At 41.7% G+C, this 16866-nt stretch overlaps 1 protein-coding gene across 5 annotated transcripts in view; it reads right to left on the bottom strand.

Moving 5' to 3' along the window:
- Positions 1-16866, bottom strand: part of LOC101713541 (S-adenosyl-L-methionine-dependent tRNA 4-demethylwyosine synthase TYW1) — a 195536-nt gene that overhangs the window by 96652 nt on the left and 82018 nt on the right. For all 5 annotated transcript variants that reach the window (XM_087195741.1, XM_087195739.1, XM_087195742.1 and 2 more), the window contains 2 exons: positions 13653-13830; positions 684-819 (listed from right to left, as the gene is read on the bottom strand). In XM_087195741.1, the coding sequence (XP_087051867.1) occupies positions 684-819; positions 13653-13830 (314 nt within the window). The remainder of the gene's footprint in view (positions 1-683; positions 820-13652; positions 13831-16866) is intronic.

Genomic DNA, 16866 nt, shown 5'->3' with positions numbered 1-16866 from the left:
CAAAGACACAGAGACAGGAAGTACAGGTGCACAGCGGAAGGGGGTACACCTGGGGACCACAGTGGAACCAGTCGGCTGACGAACAGAGGCCAGGTCAGGGAGGGTTTGGAATGTCAAGAGTCCGAGCTGGGCAAAGGACAGGAAGGGATGTCTTCTGAGACAATGACTCCAGAATCCGGCTGCACATCAAATGCCGCCTGGAATGCTTTACACGAAACTTCTCAGACAACACCAGGAACAGGAAATGGTCATATTTGGGAATATAGGTCGGTCTCTCTCTCTCTCCATACATGAAAGGCAAATGGTATATGTCAGGCATAGCACTACAAACCTAAGAGAAACTCAATAAATTCTCATTGAATTTGGTAAATGTACTAAGTAAATGTTCATGTTCCTCAAAGGAGGAAGTCTTGAGCTGGCTGTGATGCCACACACCTATAATCTCAGCACTTGTGAGGCTGAGGCAGGAGGATCACATGAGTTTGTGGCCAGCCTGGGCCACATAGTGAGTTCAAGGCCAGCCTCAACTACATAATGAGACCTTGTCTCAAAAAAAGAAAAAATGAAGTCTTAAAAAGCTAAGACTTTTATTTAGTCTTTATTTTTAAAAAAGAAAACAGGAGAAAATGCTTCTCCAATTTTTTTCCTTCTTTTATTTAGTTTTAGGACATCATAATTCTTACCTTTGCTGCTAAGGCCGTTAAACTGTCAAGGAATCTCTGCCAGAAATTCTTGAAGAGTGGGCGGTCAATTTTCTTCAGACTGTCTTTGGTGCTGGCATCCACACTGACATACAGCTGAGTAACTGGCTTCAGATTTCTTGGTTTAAAAAAAAAAAAAAAAGTTATCCCTACCTCAGGCCTTTTGTGACACAGGATTTACATAGATGTGGTGACTAAACATTTCACTGGGTCTTGAGGCTTCTAGAAGACTAAACTAATGATTGAATAAAGTGAGAAAGAAACTCCCTGGTTATTTATTTTAAATGACTGGACACCATCCCTAATAAATTGAAAACAATTACTTGAAATCAGTAACTTTTCCAGCTTTAGGTCTTAATGGAAAATAAACAAAATGAAATCTAACTTTAGGCCTGGCAGTGTCACCCCAGCAGGTAGAGGGGCTCTCAGACCTACCTTTCCCCATAAACTCTGCTACCCAGACTTCCACAGTTGAAACCTCACAAGTGTGCGGATTCCAGAAGTGGAAGTGGGGTGTGTGAGCAAGCACTGACCTTGAGAGAAGTTTTAAGCAAAGCTGGAGTAGAGCTCGGGGAGAACTGGCTGCCGCAGACACATACTGTTCTCTGCCTCTAATCAGTTTCCATGAACACACTCGGTCTAGACTTCTCTGAAATCCATAATCTCCTTCCTATTAGATATCTTGCAAGTTATGCTTTACACCTAGACTGGATGCTTTCCAAAGCCTCTCCCTGTTTTCTTTCAAGTGGGTCTTCTCTTCAGGGAAGTTAGAACTAACTAGAAGAAAGAAATCCCCTCTTATTAATCCTCTTACCAAATTCTCTTACTGTTAATTTTCTACAATTCTTCCACAATATTTCACATTTACCTCTAGACTATTGTTTACATGTTACTTTTGTTTCAAAGTCCATGCACTTGGAAAAACAGAGATAACTCACATGCCACAAAATTCACCATTTTAAAGCAGTCTGTGTGCTTTTTACATCTATCAGTACCAACCTTATGTATCACTGAGTATAAGACCTTAAAGGGCTGGCTTCTTATCCAGCCTCATAGGCAGATACTAAAGGCGATGTTTTAGTGAGTACTGTTGACTGAGGCAAGCAAAACTTTTAAGCTAATGTAGGCCAAACAAATGTTTGCAATGATCTGGCCTAGCGACATACAGAAAATAAGAAGCATCTAGACCCAAAGTTATTAAGAGTGAAGCAGCTCTAGGCAGAGAAGGTGAGCCGGTCCCAGCACCCAGAAAGAAGCTCCCTGCCTCCATCCCAGGCTCCTAGGGCAGAGAAGCTAGGATGGTCCCAGCACCCAGAAGGAAGCTCCCCGCCTCCATCCCAGGCTCCTAATGCAGAGAAACTGAGCCAGTCCCAGCACCTGGAAAGAAGCTCCCTGCCTCCATCCCAGGCTCCTAGGGCAGAGAAGCTCAGCTGGTCCCAGCACCCAGAAGGAAGCTCCCCACTTCCATCCCAGGCTTCTACGGCAGAGAAATTGAGCTGGTCCCAGCACCTGGAAGGAAGCTCCCTGCTTCCATCCCAGGCTCCTAGGGCAGAGAAGTTCAGCTGGCCCCAGCACCTGGAAGGAAGCACCCCCACCGCCATCCCAAGCTCCTAGGGCAGAGAAGCTAAGCCGGTCCCAGAACCCGGAAGGAAGCTCGCCTGCTGCCATCCCAAGCTCCTAGGGCAAAGAAGGTGAGCCACATGTGTGCCAGAAGCACCCCCTGCCCTGTGGAAATGAGAAAACACATAAGCAAGCCTCAAAAACAGAGTTCCAGATCACCTACAGCAACCCCAAAGGGAAATGAGATGGAACAATCTGATACTCAACCACCTGAACTCTCTGAACTGGCAACAAAAGAGGATCTGGGAAAAATGAAATCAGAAATAATTACTCAGATAACAGCAAAGACTTTGCTCATGGTGCAAGACATGATTAATAAATCTAGAGAGGACACAGATGAAAAAATAGAGGATCTGAGGAACATTATGGAATCCCAACATAGGAAACAAATGGAATCCATAAAACAGATACAAACAGATTTCCAAGAGATTAAAAACTCCTTTGAAAGTCTGCACAGCAGAATGAACCAATGTGAGGATAGAATTTCACATACAGAAGATAAGACTGCAATTAGTGAGGAGGAAAAGAAAAATTGCTTTAAAATTGTAAAGGAACACGAGAAATCAATCCAGCAGCTGCTAGACAATGCAAAGAAGAATAACATAAGACTGATTGGAGTCAATGAAGAAACAGGAGAGAGTACAAATGACATAAAAAAACTCTTCACAGAAGTCATGGCAGAAAACTTCCCAAGGAGGGGAAAAGAACTTGACATACAGATAAGTGAGGCATATAGGACTCCAGCTAGCCTTAATCAAAAAAAATCTACACATAGGCATATAATAGTTAGGATTCCAGAAATCCAACAGAAGAACAAAATTCTACAAGCAGTGGGAGAAAAGAAACAAATCACATACAAAGGAAAGCCCATCAGAATCACAGCAGACTTCTCAGTGCAAACCCTCAAGCCAGTAAGAGCTTGGAGTGATGTATTTCAAGCCCTAAAGGAAAGCAGCCTCCAACCCAGATTGATGTACCCTGCAAAGGTATCTTTCAAAATTGATGGAGAAATAAGATACTTTCATGACAAAGAGTACCTCAGGAACTTCATGAATACCAAACCGGTACTCCAAAAAATTTTAGACAATACCCTAGGAAAAGACAATGAGGATCACAACCCCAGGAAGCCCAGCAGAATGAATCCATTGGGCATGACAAATTAAACACAAAGGGGGAGAATCCAACAAAAAGAAAAAGTCATGACAAGGCTTTTAAAACTTTTAACTTCATCTCCCTAATGAGTGTATAATTTAATCTTATTATTGTACTGATTAGTATTTTTCTGATTCTAGAGTTGCACACCATTCCTTGTGCTATACTGGCTATTTATCATCTTCTTATGTTTACTTTTTAATTGGGTTGTCTATTAATGAGCTCTAAGAATTCTTTATATATTCTGGTCATAGGTTCTATGTATTGTAAATATGGTCTGTTTAAGGACTTTTCATTTTAATGATGTCATTTAAAGTTCTAAATTTTGATGGAATCTCATTTATCAGTTTTTTTCTTTTATACATCATGTTTTGTGTATCCTAGGTAGTTCTTGCCTACCCTGAATTCATAAATATTTTCCCTTATAATTTCTTCTTAAAGTTTTATACTTTTAGGCTTTCTTATTTAGGTTCATAGATCCCTTCAAGTTATTTTCATGTATGGAAAAAAAGGGTTGAGGTTAATTTTTTATACAGATACCAGGTGCTCTAGTGCAGTTTGCTGAAAACACTATCTCTTCCTCAGCTCTTGAATTGAGTTTATATTCTATAAAATGCTAATGTTAAATAATCTTTCAAAACTCAGTGGACCATATATGTGTGGTTCTATTTCTAGATTCTCTGTTTTATTCAAATGACCTATATATCTTTCCTTACACCAACACTGCCTTGATTACTGTAGCTTTAGAAGAAGTCTTAAAATTAGGTACTAAACGTCTTCCAACACTGTTTTTTGTTGTTGTTGTTTTTAACTTTCCTAGGTCCTTTGTACTCCTACATAACTTTTAAATTTCAATATCCAATTCTTCATTTATAGCAAGTATACACAGACCTGAATTTTTATATATACCTTGTGTTTTCTAATCCTGCTAAATTCAAATATAAGTTCTAGGGGCTCCTAGAGATTTCTTAGCATTTTCTCTGTAGATGATCATTTCATCTACATATAAAGATTTTGCTTCTGCCGTGCCAATCCTATCCTAGTTCTGTCATTTTATTGCCAGACTATTTTGGTGGGTACTAGGTTTCAAAATTTAATGGACAGATAAAGAGTAAGCATATCTGCCCTTGTTCCCCACCTTAAGGAGAAAGCACTGTATCTTCTCCATTTATATAAGGCATTCTCGCTGGAAGTATGGAGTACATGTCTTTAATCTGTTGAGAAGGTTCTGTTCTACTTCTAGGCTCCTGATAGCTTTTACCATGAACAGCTGTAGAATTTAGTCCAATACTTTTTTCTCCAACTAGTGACAGGATCATATGGCTTTTTCCTTTCCTCTGTCAAAATGATGACTTTGGGGGTTCAGCATCTTCCAATGCCGAACCAACACTGCCATCCCTATAACAAAACCACTTTCTACATCCTGCCAGATCTGTGTTCCAATAGTTTGTTTTGTTAAACAAATTTCTATCTATGTTCATACTTTTTTCTTCTATTATCTTTATCCAGTTTTAGGATTAGCACAATGTTGAGTTTCTAAAATGAGGGGAGAAGTGTTCCTTCTTTTTTCTGCTTTAATTGTTTGATATAATTTATCAGTTAAAATGTTTATGAGCCTGCTGTTGTCATATAGGTAGGTTTTCAAGCTAGGAATATACTTTCTTTAACAGGTGCTATTCAAATTTTATATTTCCTCCAGAGTTAGTTTCATTAATTTGTCTTCCAACTTACTTCTTAGAAGTTGTCAAATTTATTTCAAAAAAGATTTTTGTAATATGCTCTCTATATCCTTTTAAATTCTGTAAAATCTGTGGTAATGTCTCCTAGATCTTAATATTGTAATTTTAAAAATGGATAACTGATATTGTATAACAGGAAGAAAATGTCTAAAAGAGCAGGGGAATTGTGAGGGGTAGGGGAAGGGAAAAAAGGGAAAGGAAAAAATATGAGGAGAGGAAAAAAATGGAAACAAGGTCTTTGCAAATAGGGAGGGGTAGAGGGGGTGAAGGGAGAGCAAGAGAAGGGGAAAAAAATAAGAACCAAGAGACTCCTGTAAAGGTACAAGATCCCAATGATGAACGTAACTGTATTTTATACCTAAAATGTACCAATAAATTTAATGGGAAAAAGGGAAAAAAAAAAAAAAAGAGTGAAGCAGCTCTGACCAAAGGGAGGAAAGAGGTGACTAAAACACAGGCAGATTCCAATTGTTTTAACCCCTCTGCAATACCGATATGCAAAGGGAACCCTTACAAGTGTCACTGCCGTGCAAGGCACTGGTTACCAAAAATGCAAAATAATAACACCTGTACAGGCAGCCTCTGTCTCATCACCCCCTGGGCTGAAGACCTCTTCAATAACAGACAAGCTATGCTATCTTAACTGATACAAATCATGTTTATTTCTGGCTCTCATCATCTGATGGCTCTCATCATCTGACACTTACGGGATGCTGGCATAAAGCTTCCTGATGCAAAATGGGAAGGGCCTGACCTTTTCACTGTGCCTCCATAACTACTTAAGATGAGCATCAGTAAATTCCACAGGCTATACCTGTTTTGCAAATATCTGTTATTTAAAAAAAAAAAAGTAGCTCTGGACCTGACAGCACTAGTAAGGAATTCTAGTCAACACCCAATGTCGAGATGCTGTAATGAAAGAAGTCTACAGCTCTTTTGCCAGGGAACAGAAAAAAGATGGAGAAGAGAAAAGGTCCGAAGATTTATAGAGCTCATTTCTCAGGGACTCTACAGCAGGGAAGGGGTCTTGGGGGACTCTCTGAGTCTCATCTGTTCTTAGTCCTGGCCCCTATGCATCAGGACAGGCAGCGAGGCTCCCAGCACAGTCACTCACCTGTCCCTGCTCTATACAGAGACAGCTTCATTTTAGTTTCCAAAAGGCAAGATAATGTGGTATCATTAAAATCACTATACTATTCTTGTGTCTGAGACTCTCACATCACTGCTAAGAACAATTAAAAAGGACAATATTTGAGACATACCAACTTAAACCCAGTCTTCAGGAAAAATGTCTAACAACTCTTGATATGGTTATTATGATGACCTTTCATCCTAATTTTAAATCTGAATCAAGAATGATCCTACACAGAAATGTACTGATAATTGAGCATAAAAATCCCTCTCTATCTTCTCCTTTCTGTAGAGATTATTAAGTCTCATTCTATCCTCCAAGGAATCTAGCTTAGTAGGTAGAATGAGGCTTAATAATATCTACAGAAAGTAAAAAAAAAAAAAAAAAAAAAAAAGATTTTATGTTTGTAAGAAATCCAAGTAACTAGGAAGTTTGATTCTCCCATTAAGACAAAAAATAACCACAGTGGCCCAAACATCCAATGTTATTAAAACTCAAATCTCTGAGGCGATCCGGGGCTGTCAGAGCAGGCCAAATAATTGAGCCTGAGGAGAGGAAAAGAGCGAAGGAGAAGGAGAAAGTTATTCAGTGCTCGCTAGGACATGCAGCACTGCGCAGTCTACTTCATCCTTCTCTTCAGGTCACTGAATCCTCACAGAAAAAGGAGAGAGCTGCTGCTTAGGCTGAGGTTAAAAGGCGCTAAGGAGCTTGTGCACGATTCCACACAGAACAACTGCCAACACAAGATCCAGTCTTCCAGAGGCTCCGCAACCTGACTCTGCACCACACTGGCAAAATTCACAGCACGGCCCACTATTCCAGTCACCACAGTTGAAGGGAACAAAAGGTATCACACAAAACGAAACCTCTGAGAGAACACAGGTGACTCACAAAATGCAGGCTATGACTGCAGTCCTAAAAGAAGCCAAAAGTGCGAGCTTCGGGAAGAACGCTAAACTCCGTTTCTTTTCACAAGCTGTGTTCTCATCCGACCCACAGGGGACACGGAGGCCCAGCCTGCAACTCACAGGCTCAAGAGGATGAGGCATGGTGGGCCTCCAGCAGGTGCGCAGCACCACGGCTAGCTGGGTAGAATCGGTGGGGAAAAATGAAGAAGGTGAGTTTTGAGGATTAAGAAAGGTCTAACAATAAGGGGAAAGCCACACTGACCTTTGAAGGACACAGTGCTCGTGAGGAAGGGAGTGAGAAGATCATTCCTCAGATGACCAAAGGAGAACTGCAAGCAAAGGCTCAGAGCTGTGAACTGCTCTGGGATAAAGGAATTACCCACCATCCCTGGGGCTCTAACACGGCTAACGGGACTGGGAGCTACGGGACTGGGAGCTGGGGGACTGGGAGCTGCCAGCAGCCAAGTTCCACGCGGCACCAGCACAGTAGGCTTGGCTGACTCAAAATCTAAACAGCCTAGACAGGTGTGGTGGTGCACACCCGTAATCCCAGCACTCGGGAAGCTGAGGCAGGATAATCGCTGTTTGAGGCTAGCCTGGGCCACATAGTGAGTCCAAGGCCAGCCTGAACTACACCATGAGACCCTGTCTCACATGCACAAAAAAAATTTTAAGCAGCCAGTAACATAGCAGGCCAGTGCTGAAGAAAGTAAACTGGCTTCAGGCTGAGGAATGACTTAAAAATAGTGGTACACTGCTCTGTTCTTCTGCACCTGGCTCTTCCCCTCCACTTCTTACCAGTCCGACAAACCCCTACCCACAATTCCAAAATCCAAACACTCCAAAACTCAAAAGGTTTTAAAAATTCTGTTTGAAGCCAACTTAATGGAAGCAAAGTTAGACTTAGTATAGGGCCATTTTGCTCCCTAATTTTTCCATCTGTGTGAATAAGCCTGTTTTGTTGCAGAACTAATTGTGCGTGTGGCATAGGGTGCTGGGGGCGCTACATAAAATAGTGTATGCCCTGTGAATGCCTTTTTAAAACCTAGAAACACTTTGGGGCACAAAGGGTAAGGTACTGTGGACGGGAACCTCTTTAAAATCATTCCCTATCAATATACAAACAGCTTTTCCATTTTTTAAAATTATTTTTATAACTGCAAAGGATAACATGGTATGAATGTACTTCATGATTTCTCTTCAATACATGTTTATTTAATCCTGTGACTCATTATTCTCAGACTTTTCTTTCGTTCTTTGGAAATATTTTCCTTGTGTTCTTTGAACATATTTTGAAATAGTTAATTACAGTCTTTGTCTGCTAAGTCCAACATCTCATCTTCCTCAGGGCCAGTTTCTATTAGCTGTTCCTTTTTCTGTGTATGGGTCACACTCTTTTGTTTCTTTGTATGTCTTGTAATGTTTTCCTTGATAAAAACGGGACATTTTGGGGCTGGGGATGTAGCACAGTGGTGCCGCGCCTGTCTGGCAAGCACAAGGCCCTGAGTTTGATCCCCAGTACCCCCCCAAAAAAAAAACTGGACATTTTTAAACATTTTAAATAACATTTCAAGGCAGTCCCGGCAATGAGATGTCCCCCAAAGCCTCATGTGTTCAGAGGTGGGGCTCCTGGAAGGTGAAGAGTTCATGGGGCCGCTAGAGCTGACTTCCCCTTAGGACTTGCTCACTGGGGAGTGAACTGATGGGTGCAACTCCCTCCCGATTCCTCCCTTCCTCTCTGCTTCCAGGTCACCATGACTGAGCGGCTCTCCTCCCCAGTACCAAATTAATTAATTAATTAATTAATTAATTAATTTTAAAAATTCATTCATCTCTTCATTTACTAATGATCTAATATGTGAAGTCATCCAATTTACAGAAGTTCTCTAACAGATATCGTGAATGGCTTAACAAAAACAAAAGAAAACCAAATGAAAAGCAAGTAAAAATACAGAAATACAAATGGAAGCAGCAAAAGAAAGAGACTGAAGCTCATTCACAGTTTCAATAAAGAAAATGCTCAGAAGTAAATGCACCCTGGAGTAAAATCGGAGGGGGCAGAGGGTCTGGGAAGTGAAATGGTAATCGTCCCATAGTTACATGTCAAGCACAGAGCTGTCTTCTTATAATAAACCTGCTAACAACCAGAAGGCTTTACATTTATAGTGTTCACAAGAATAAAAACAAAAACAACTACAATATTTTAAATGTCAAGTTTAAAATAATATAAAATAGAACTGAGAATACAGTTCAGTAGTCACCTGGCCTGTGTGACACCTCGGGTTCCATCCTCAGCACCACAAAAACATAAAATAAAAAAGTAGATAAGAAAACTACAATAAAATGAAAGTGGAAGTGCGCTGCAAATGAAGCTGAGTCAGTCTACAAATGCCTCGTTAACTCTACTCCCTCGTAAAGAGGACACTTAGAGAACTCAAATGCCCACAGGCAAGAACAAATTGGTCCTCTGGGTCCCTGAGGGCAGGAAACTTCTCATCTGCCTCAGAGACTTCTTTGCCTCACAACACGACAGCTTGCAGAGCTCTCTGGCACCGCAGCACACAGCAATGTGTGTGAGAACAACTACCGGGGGTGCTGTCAGGACAGTGACGCTGGCCACGCCGGCCCCTCTGACGGCGGGGCTGAATGAAGCACAGCCTGCACGGTACCTAGAACAGAGGTTAGAACTTGCACATCTGCAGGGCTCGAGACATAATGTGAGTCAAGTAAACCACTTTTTTTTTTGGTGGTGGTGGTGGTCTTTTTGAGACAGGGTCTTGCTATGTAGTTCAGGCTGGCCTCGAACTCATAGTGATCCTCCTGCCTCAGCCTCCCAAGTGCTAGGATACGGGCATGCAACACCACACCCGGCTAGTAAGTCACTGTTAAGAGGGAAAGAAGTTATTTGTACAGTAAAATTCAGATTACATATGTAATGTGCAAGAAGATTCTTTCCTTACTCAAAGTAACGCACTTTCCTTCATTTTTCATGGGCCATGTGGCACTCTGTGTGTACCTTTCATTATTCCTCTTTTGTTAGAAACAGTAACAGAAGTTTCTCTTATGTAAGAAAATCCACTGTGTAATTTCTCTGACAAGTGGCACATGGCACTCGGCTCCAGGGTTGAGGCGACAGGAAGATGGTGAGATGCACAGCAGACTGAAAAGCACAGGCCCCAGGGGAGAAATAAGTACCACTAGGCTGTGATGATTTCTGCCAGATCATCCTTCTTTCAAAAGCCAAAAGCTCAGATTTTATGCAAAACCTCTTCATTTTAAATGTTGGCTCAAAATGAAAAAAAAAAGGTTTTATACATGATGCAAGGAAAACTAAACCTACTTCTTATCAACTGCCAGCTTGAGCCCGCTGGGCGTGAGGATCAAGTGCATTGCACTACCCTCTGGGGCAACCACACAACTGTCATTTTTCTTCCAATCAATTTCCTGAAAATATGGACCCCCAACAGGTTCAAGGTTATACTCTCAGTAAATACAGTCCACAGTGCTATGTGTATACTGTGGACACAACCTCTCCCTGTCCCTGTCCCCTCACCCTATGGCTCTGAGTTCCTTTCCAGGACTCTGTGCAGGACTGTGACTTGCTTGGCCAACAAGAAATGATCAACTGTGATGTAAGCAGAGGCTGAAGGACGTTTCTGCATTGGGCTTGCTCCCTCTTGCTGCTCTCTGAACCCCTGCCACTATGCAACAAAGTTCAGAGAAGCCTGCCGGGGCATAAGAGGCCACAGGAATAGAGACGCCAGGGGTCCCACAAAGGCCCTGCTAAACCCACCACCCCAGGGGACCCGACAACTGCACGCACACCTGAGCAACACCAACACTGAGACCAGCACAAGCAGCCACAACCAACAGATCCAGCTGATATGCAGAATTATGAGCCAAATAAATGACTGTTAGTTTGGGTCATGAAGCTAGAGGTTAAGCCAAAAATAGTTGATATATTCTAAAATGTGTCAGTAATGTTCCTATCCAGGGATCACTATGAAAACACTTGTGGTTCATCTAAGAGGATGTTTCCTCAAGAGACTGGCTTTTTTCTTGTCCAATCACCAGCATCTTACACATTCTTATCACTTTCATTAACCTGTCTTGATCAACACAAGCATAAAGCGACTACTACAACAGTCTTCTCAGTCACTTCCCAACGAGCGAGCAGCCAGCAGGGATTGGTATAATGCTGGCTCGCTCAGGGCCCCATGCATGAAAAGAGCAGGAAGAGAATAGTCAGCCAAGAGCCTTGCGTTGGACCTGGAGGGAGCCTGATCCCTCTCAGAACAAGGACTCTGAATGCCTGTCTGCGTGCGGGTCATGGCAAGACCAAGTGACAAAGCCAAGAAGCTCTTCAAAAGATGACAAAGTATAGGCAGAAATGTAGAAGAAAAATGTTTCTTAATTTTAAAAAATAAAAAGCACAATAAGCCACCCAACCACCAGACAGCATCATTCAAATGCTTTAAAAACAGGTGCAAGAGGTTCACTTACTGGCTGAACTAAATGAGATGAGCACCATGAACATCAGGGGAATCATCCAAAACTCACAACCTCGTTACAACATCAATCTACAGCCTTTTTGTCTCGGAAAGAAAGATATCAAAGACAACTCGTACTTGGTCCTTAGTAATTAACAGAAATAATGTTATTTTTACTTAGAGAATTCTTTTTCTTTCTATTCTCTTGGGCCACGGGAAGAGCCCTTAGCTCAGGTCAGAATATAAAGTCATGAATATGAAGTATAATCAAAAATATAGTGATATTTAAATTATTACAGTAAAAGACACATTGCCAGACTGGGGATTTAGCTCAGTGGTGCCACACCTGCCTGGCAAGTGCAAGGTCCTGATTCCAGGTACCAAAACAAAAAGACACATTGCCACAAAGCCCCCCAAAGATACTCCCTCTGGCTTTGAACACACATATCCCCATGGTTCTTGCCGCTTTCTGAAGCGGTTCTGGAAGTTTCCTTTTGTGTCTTTACAAAGTATGATCAAAACCATGGTTAAATCTGCTGCTGATTGCCATCCAATAAAAAGATGGACTTGTAAAACCATTACAAAGTGTCTTCATCCACCATATTCACCAGATGTAGCACCAAAATCATGATGTTATATATTGTGATCACCCCTGGTGTTTTTTCCTGACCCCAGGAAGGAACTTTAAAATCATGCAACCTACCTTCTATATCTAATCTCTAAATCATGATTTTAAATAAGGACCTTCAATGACCTTTAAACACCCAAAAATGGGCTGGTGACATAACTCAGAGATAGAATGTTTGCCTACCATGCTCCAGGCCAGCACTACCAAAATAAAAAACTTCCCTTTCTTTCTCTATTATTCCTCACAGAACAAAGCCAGCATCTGAGTCACCTCTGATCATGACCGTCTGGGCAGCACTCCCTGAGTGACCTCGTCCTACCCCGACACCTGCCCCTTCCCTACACAACTCCTGCTGATGTGGGTCTCTCTCACTCTAGCACAGCGTGGTTAGAACTCTCATTGTAACCACTCAGCCCTTCACTGTGCTGGACTCGGAGACTTGCAAGCTTTTGCCAGTCTTACCTATTCTGCTTCAACTGTACCTTTTCTAAGATTCATCACTGTATCTTGCTTCCAACTCATAGCTCTACAAAATAAAAATAATGATCTCCTATCCACATTCCTGCTTCCTGTGTGTCCCATTTTGTATCATGCTAGTGGATTTGTATGCAAGCAAGCTTCCCAAAGAACAGCTCTGAGCCAGGTGTAGTGGTGCACACCTGTAATCCCAGCATAGGGAGGCTGAGGCAGGAGGGCTGCCATAGTTCAAGGCCAGCCCCTGAATTACAGAGCAAGACCCTGTCTCAAAACAAAAGCAAAAAACAAAAAAAAGAGGAAAGGAATAGCATTGGAAGTCTCTTCTACAGTCTATTCCCAAACCTTCCAGCTTGATCTCCAACTGCCACTCTCTTTTGCACTCTGAGGCCCACATCAACCATATTTACATAACTATTGCAAATGCCCTAGCACCATGTCCTTCTCAGGAGGCTCCTTATTTTAAAAATTAATAATAAGTACAATTTTCTAAACTCCCATGTACCAATCCTAACCATGTTTTAACATCCAAATTAAATGATAATTTCTGTGGAAAGTTTTACCCTGCTTCTCCTACAGCGGAGGGGAGGGGCCTGCATTTCCTTTTGAAGTCCCCCAGCGATTTACTGTGACTGTTTTCTTCTTTTACTAATGTTACCCTTCCCACTAGAATGGATGTAGAAGAGCCAAACCGCATGCACCTCTCAAAGCACCACATCTACACGCAGTAAGTAAACAGACACTTTGAGAGAGTATGAAAGCCTATCAGTTCTACTCTGTAGTCAAGCCCAGATCCAGGACTACTCACATGATTTCCACAGGGAACTGTGCGTTGGTAACAAGGAAACTGGAGATTTTACAGTGGTGGAGCAGCTTCAGGAACCTGTTGATCTCTGGGTACATTATTGGCTCTCCCACAAGGGACAAGGCGCAGTGCTTCACCTTCATTCCTTCCTCAAAGCGCTCTAGTTTGACACCTGGCACTCCTGGAGGGCACAGTAAAGAGGAACAGGCTAAACGAGGCGCAGGAAGAGGTATCACTTACATTTTGTTTGCTGAATCTTTGATTTTGAGGGCAAATTCATTTTCTGATGTCAAAGCATACAAAACAAAAGTAGAAACTAGAAATACTCAGAAAAGTCAGCTAGTAACTCATTTTTAGTTTTAGTACTCACTGAACTGCATCAGTCAACTCAATCGGGAAAAGCAGAAACTAGCTTTGTTAGCTAATTATTTGGACAGCAAAATACATCACTAACCATAATTTCTTAGTTCTGCCTCCTTATGTTGCCTAAAGAAATGCGCTCAGTGTATCCACCTAAGGAAAGGCCTCTTCTACACAATTCTTCTCCCTGCATTCCTAACGGACCCTGCATTGGGAAACTCAAGGCTCCTGGCCAAGCTACAGAGAAGATGAAAAGAAGAGACTGGAAGTTCACATCTTTGACTTCACACTGGAACCACTAAGAAACTTCAAAATCCTAGGCCCACCCCCAAAGATTGTTTCATTGGAGTGTGCAAGGAACGGCCTAAAAGATGTTCAGAAAAACTGGGCATGGTGCTTCGCACCTGCAGTCCCAGCCATTGGAGAGGGGAAAGACTGCTGAGTCTAGGAGTTAAGGAGACTTTTTTCTCAAAGCAAAAAGAAAAGGAAAACAAACCAACAACAACAAAAACCCAGTTTGGCAAGTGATTCTAATATATAACCAAAGTTGAAAACTACTGCATAAACCACAGGACCCCAAACTTGCCTGCATGTTAAACTCACTGGAGAATTTTTAAATTTCCAAAATCCAGGCCCCAGCTCAGACTAAGGAAAGCATGCTCTCTGGGGGCAGGCCATGGGCATCAGCAGGTTTTGAGGCTCCCAAGAGGTTCCACAGGCAGACAAGCTTGGGAATCACACACATAGCAGTGTCCCAACCCCAGCTGGACCGGAACTGCTCTCATAATACCAGTGTCCAGGGCATTTCCCAAACCCGTTAGTTACAGTCTCGGGGTGGGACGCAAGCTCAGTGCTGCCTGCGTGCTCTTTCATGATTCCAGAGCACAGCCCGGTGAGGCAAGCAAGGCTCTCTTCCAGATGGAGACAACATTCAGGGACAGATTGTCCTACAAGTCCCCAGGATTGCCACAGGATGTGAAAAGCCAAGAGGCCAATAAAGACATGCTTCCTTTACACCAGGGACTTTCAACTGAACAAACCCTAGGTTCCTTTAGAAAATATATTCTCTCTGAAAGACACAAATTCCTCATGGAGACTGGAGGTGGAGGCGAACCATCCCCATGCCCATAATCCCTCTGAGTCACTTATCAGAAGCTAAATTTTTTTTAAAAGTTACCACAGAGAATTTTTTGGTCTAGCTGAGTCCTTGAAATACAGGAAATATTCATTAAGGTTTTGATTTTATCATCTTTATTCTGGTTTATTAAAATCAGTGATTAGTAATCAATAACCAAAGTTAACCATGATCAGTGAGTGACACAACTAACACGGAGAACTTGAAGATAATAATAAAGTTTAACGCTCACTACTCAGTTGTTCCTTAGTCTGGAAATGACTTTATTTCATATACACACATTAAAACCTACTTAGAAATAAGCAAGTGCAAATAAATGCCTACAAAATCAAGCCAACACCATACACTACAGGCTAAAATCAGAGCCATCTACAAGTGACAGGTGATATCTTCTTATATGACTAACTGCAAATCCTAAGAATGTATTTCACATCAGCATTTTTGGATGAACAATTTTTTTAGGTTATTAAAATCTATGATCTTAACTGAATCAAGGTTTTAAATAAAACTTGATCCTTAAACTCAGTCTGTGTTGCCAAGACAACTCAGTACTAAACATAAAATTCCTCTTGGTAAGAAGTATCAGTAACTTTTAATCCCCTGTGAGCAGCTGAACAGAAGGCACGTTAACCTGACTCCAAAACAAACTTCACACTGAATGTGGAACACATAAGCACCGGCCAGGCCCAGGCCAAGGAAGTCTGAGGCACTGGATTCCAACTCTGGCTCGGCCACAGAGCCAGCTCTGTGTCCTTGGTCAAGTCTTTCCCATTCTCTTTCCTTAACAGTTTTTTCCGGATCATTTTCTTTATTAACACGTTTGTAGTACATAATGTGTATGTTCCTTAATATTCAAAAAGGTGATTTTATACACACACACACACACACACACACACACACACACACAGAGCTATTACAAGAATTTAAATTAAATTAAATAAGCCACATGAAATACTTAGCATGATGATGTCTGGCCCTGTACACAGGCATTCAAAAAAAAAATGGTAGCAGCAAATATTTTAATCTCATGAATTGAAAAAGAAATTCAAATATTGGAATTACTTCAAAGGAAATGGTAATTCCATTCAATCCAATGAATATGGACTGATCATCTGCTACTATGTGCCAAGGACTGTTTTAGGAGATTCTTCTATTGCAAATAAAACAGAAAAAGATGTGCTTCTGGGCAGTTTGCATTCCAGCCAGTGAGATACAGAGAATAAACACTAAACATAATAAATCAAGAAATTCTACAGCAGAGCAATAAAGCAAAAGAGCTTTCTGCAGTGATGAAAATGTTCTTTCTCTGCACTAATACACCCTCTTTTCCTAAAAATCATCAGCCTTGAAACCAGAGATGACAACTGCCAGCGCCAATCAGCCTGTCTCTGCCTTACAGAGTGGCCACTGAGCAAGAGAACAGTGATGGCCAGTTTCCAAGGCTGATTATTAAATGATAATAACTGGTGGCTACATGTGACTAGTGAGACCCTGAAATGTGCCTAGTTTTTTGTTCTATTTTCATGAGTTTAAATTTAAAGGGCCACATGCAGCTAATGGCTACCACACTGGTTATACACTCTGATAATAGGTCAGAAGGCCAAAAGCATCTAGAACAAAAAGGTAGAGCTGGGTAGAAATGATGTGGGAAGGGAGAAGGAAGAGGCAGGCTGCCCTGTCCCCCAGGTGTCAGGATGAGCCTTCCTAAAGGGGGGAGGAAAG

This window comes from Heterocephalus glaber, unplaced genomic scaffold, assembly GCF_053883595.1.
Source record: "Heterocephalus glaber isolate CG9 unplaced genomic scaffold, H.glaber_assembly_v1.0 deba00001610, whole genome shotgun sequence".
In the NCBI taxonomy this organism is placed as follows: domain Eukaryota; kingdom Metazoa; phylum Chordata; class Mammalia; order Rodentia; family Bathyergidae; genus Heterocephalus; species Heterocephalus glaber.
This window is presented reverse-complemented; position numbering and strand designations above follow the sequence as displayed.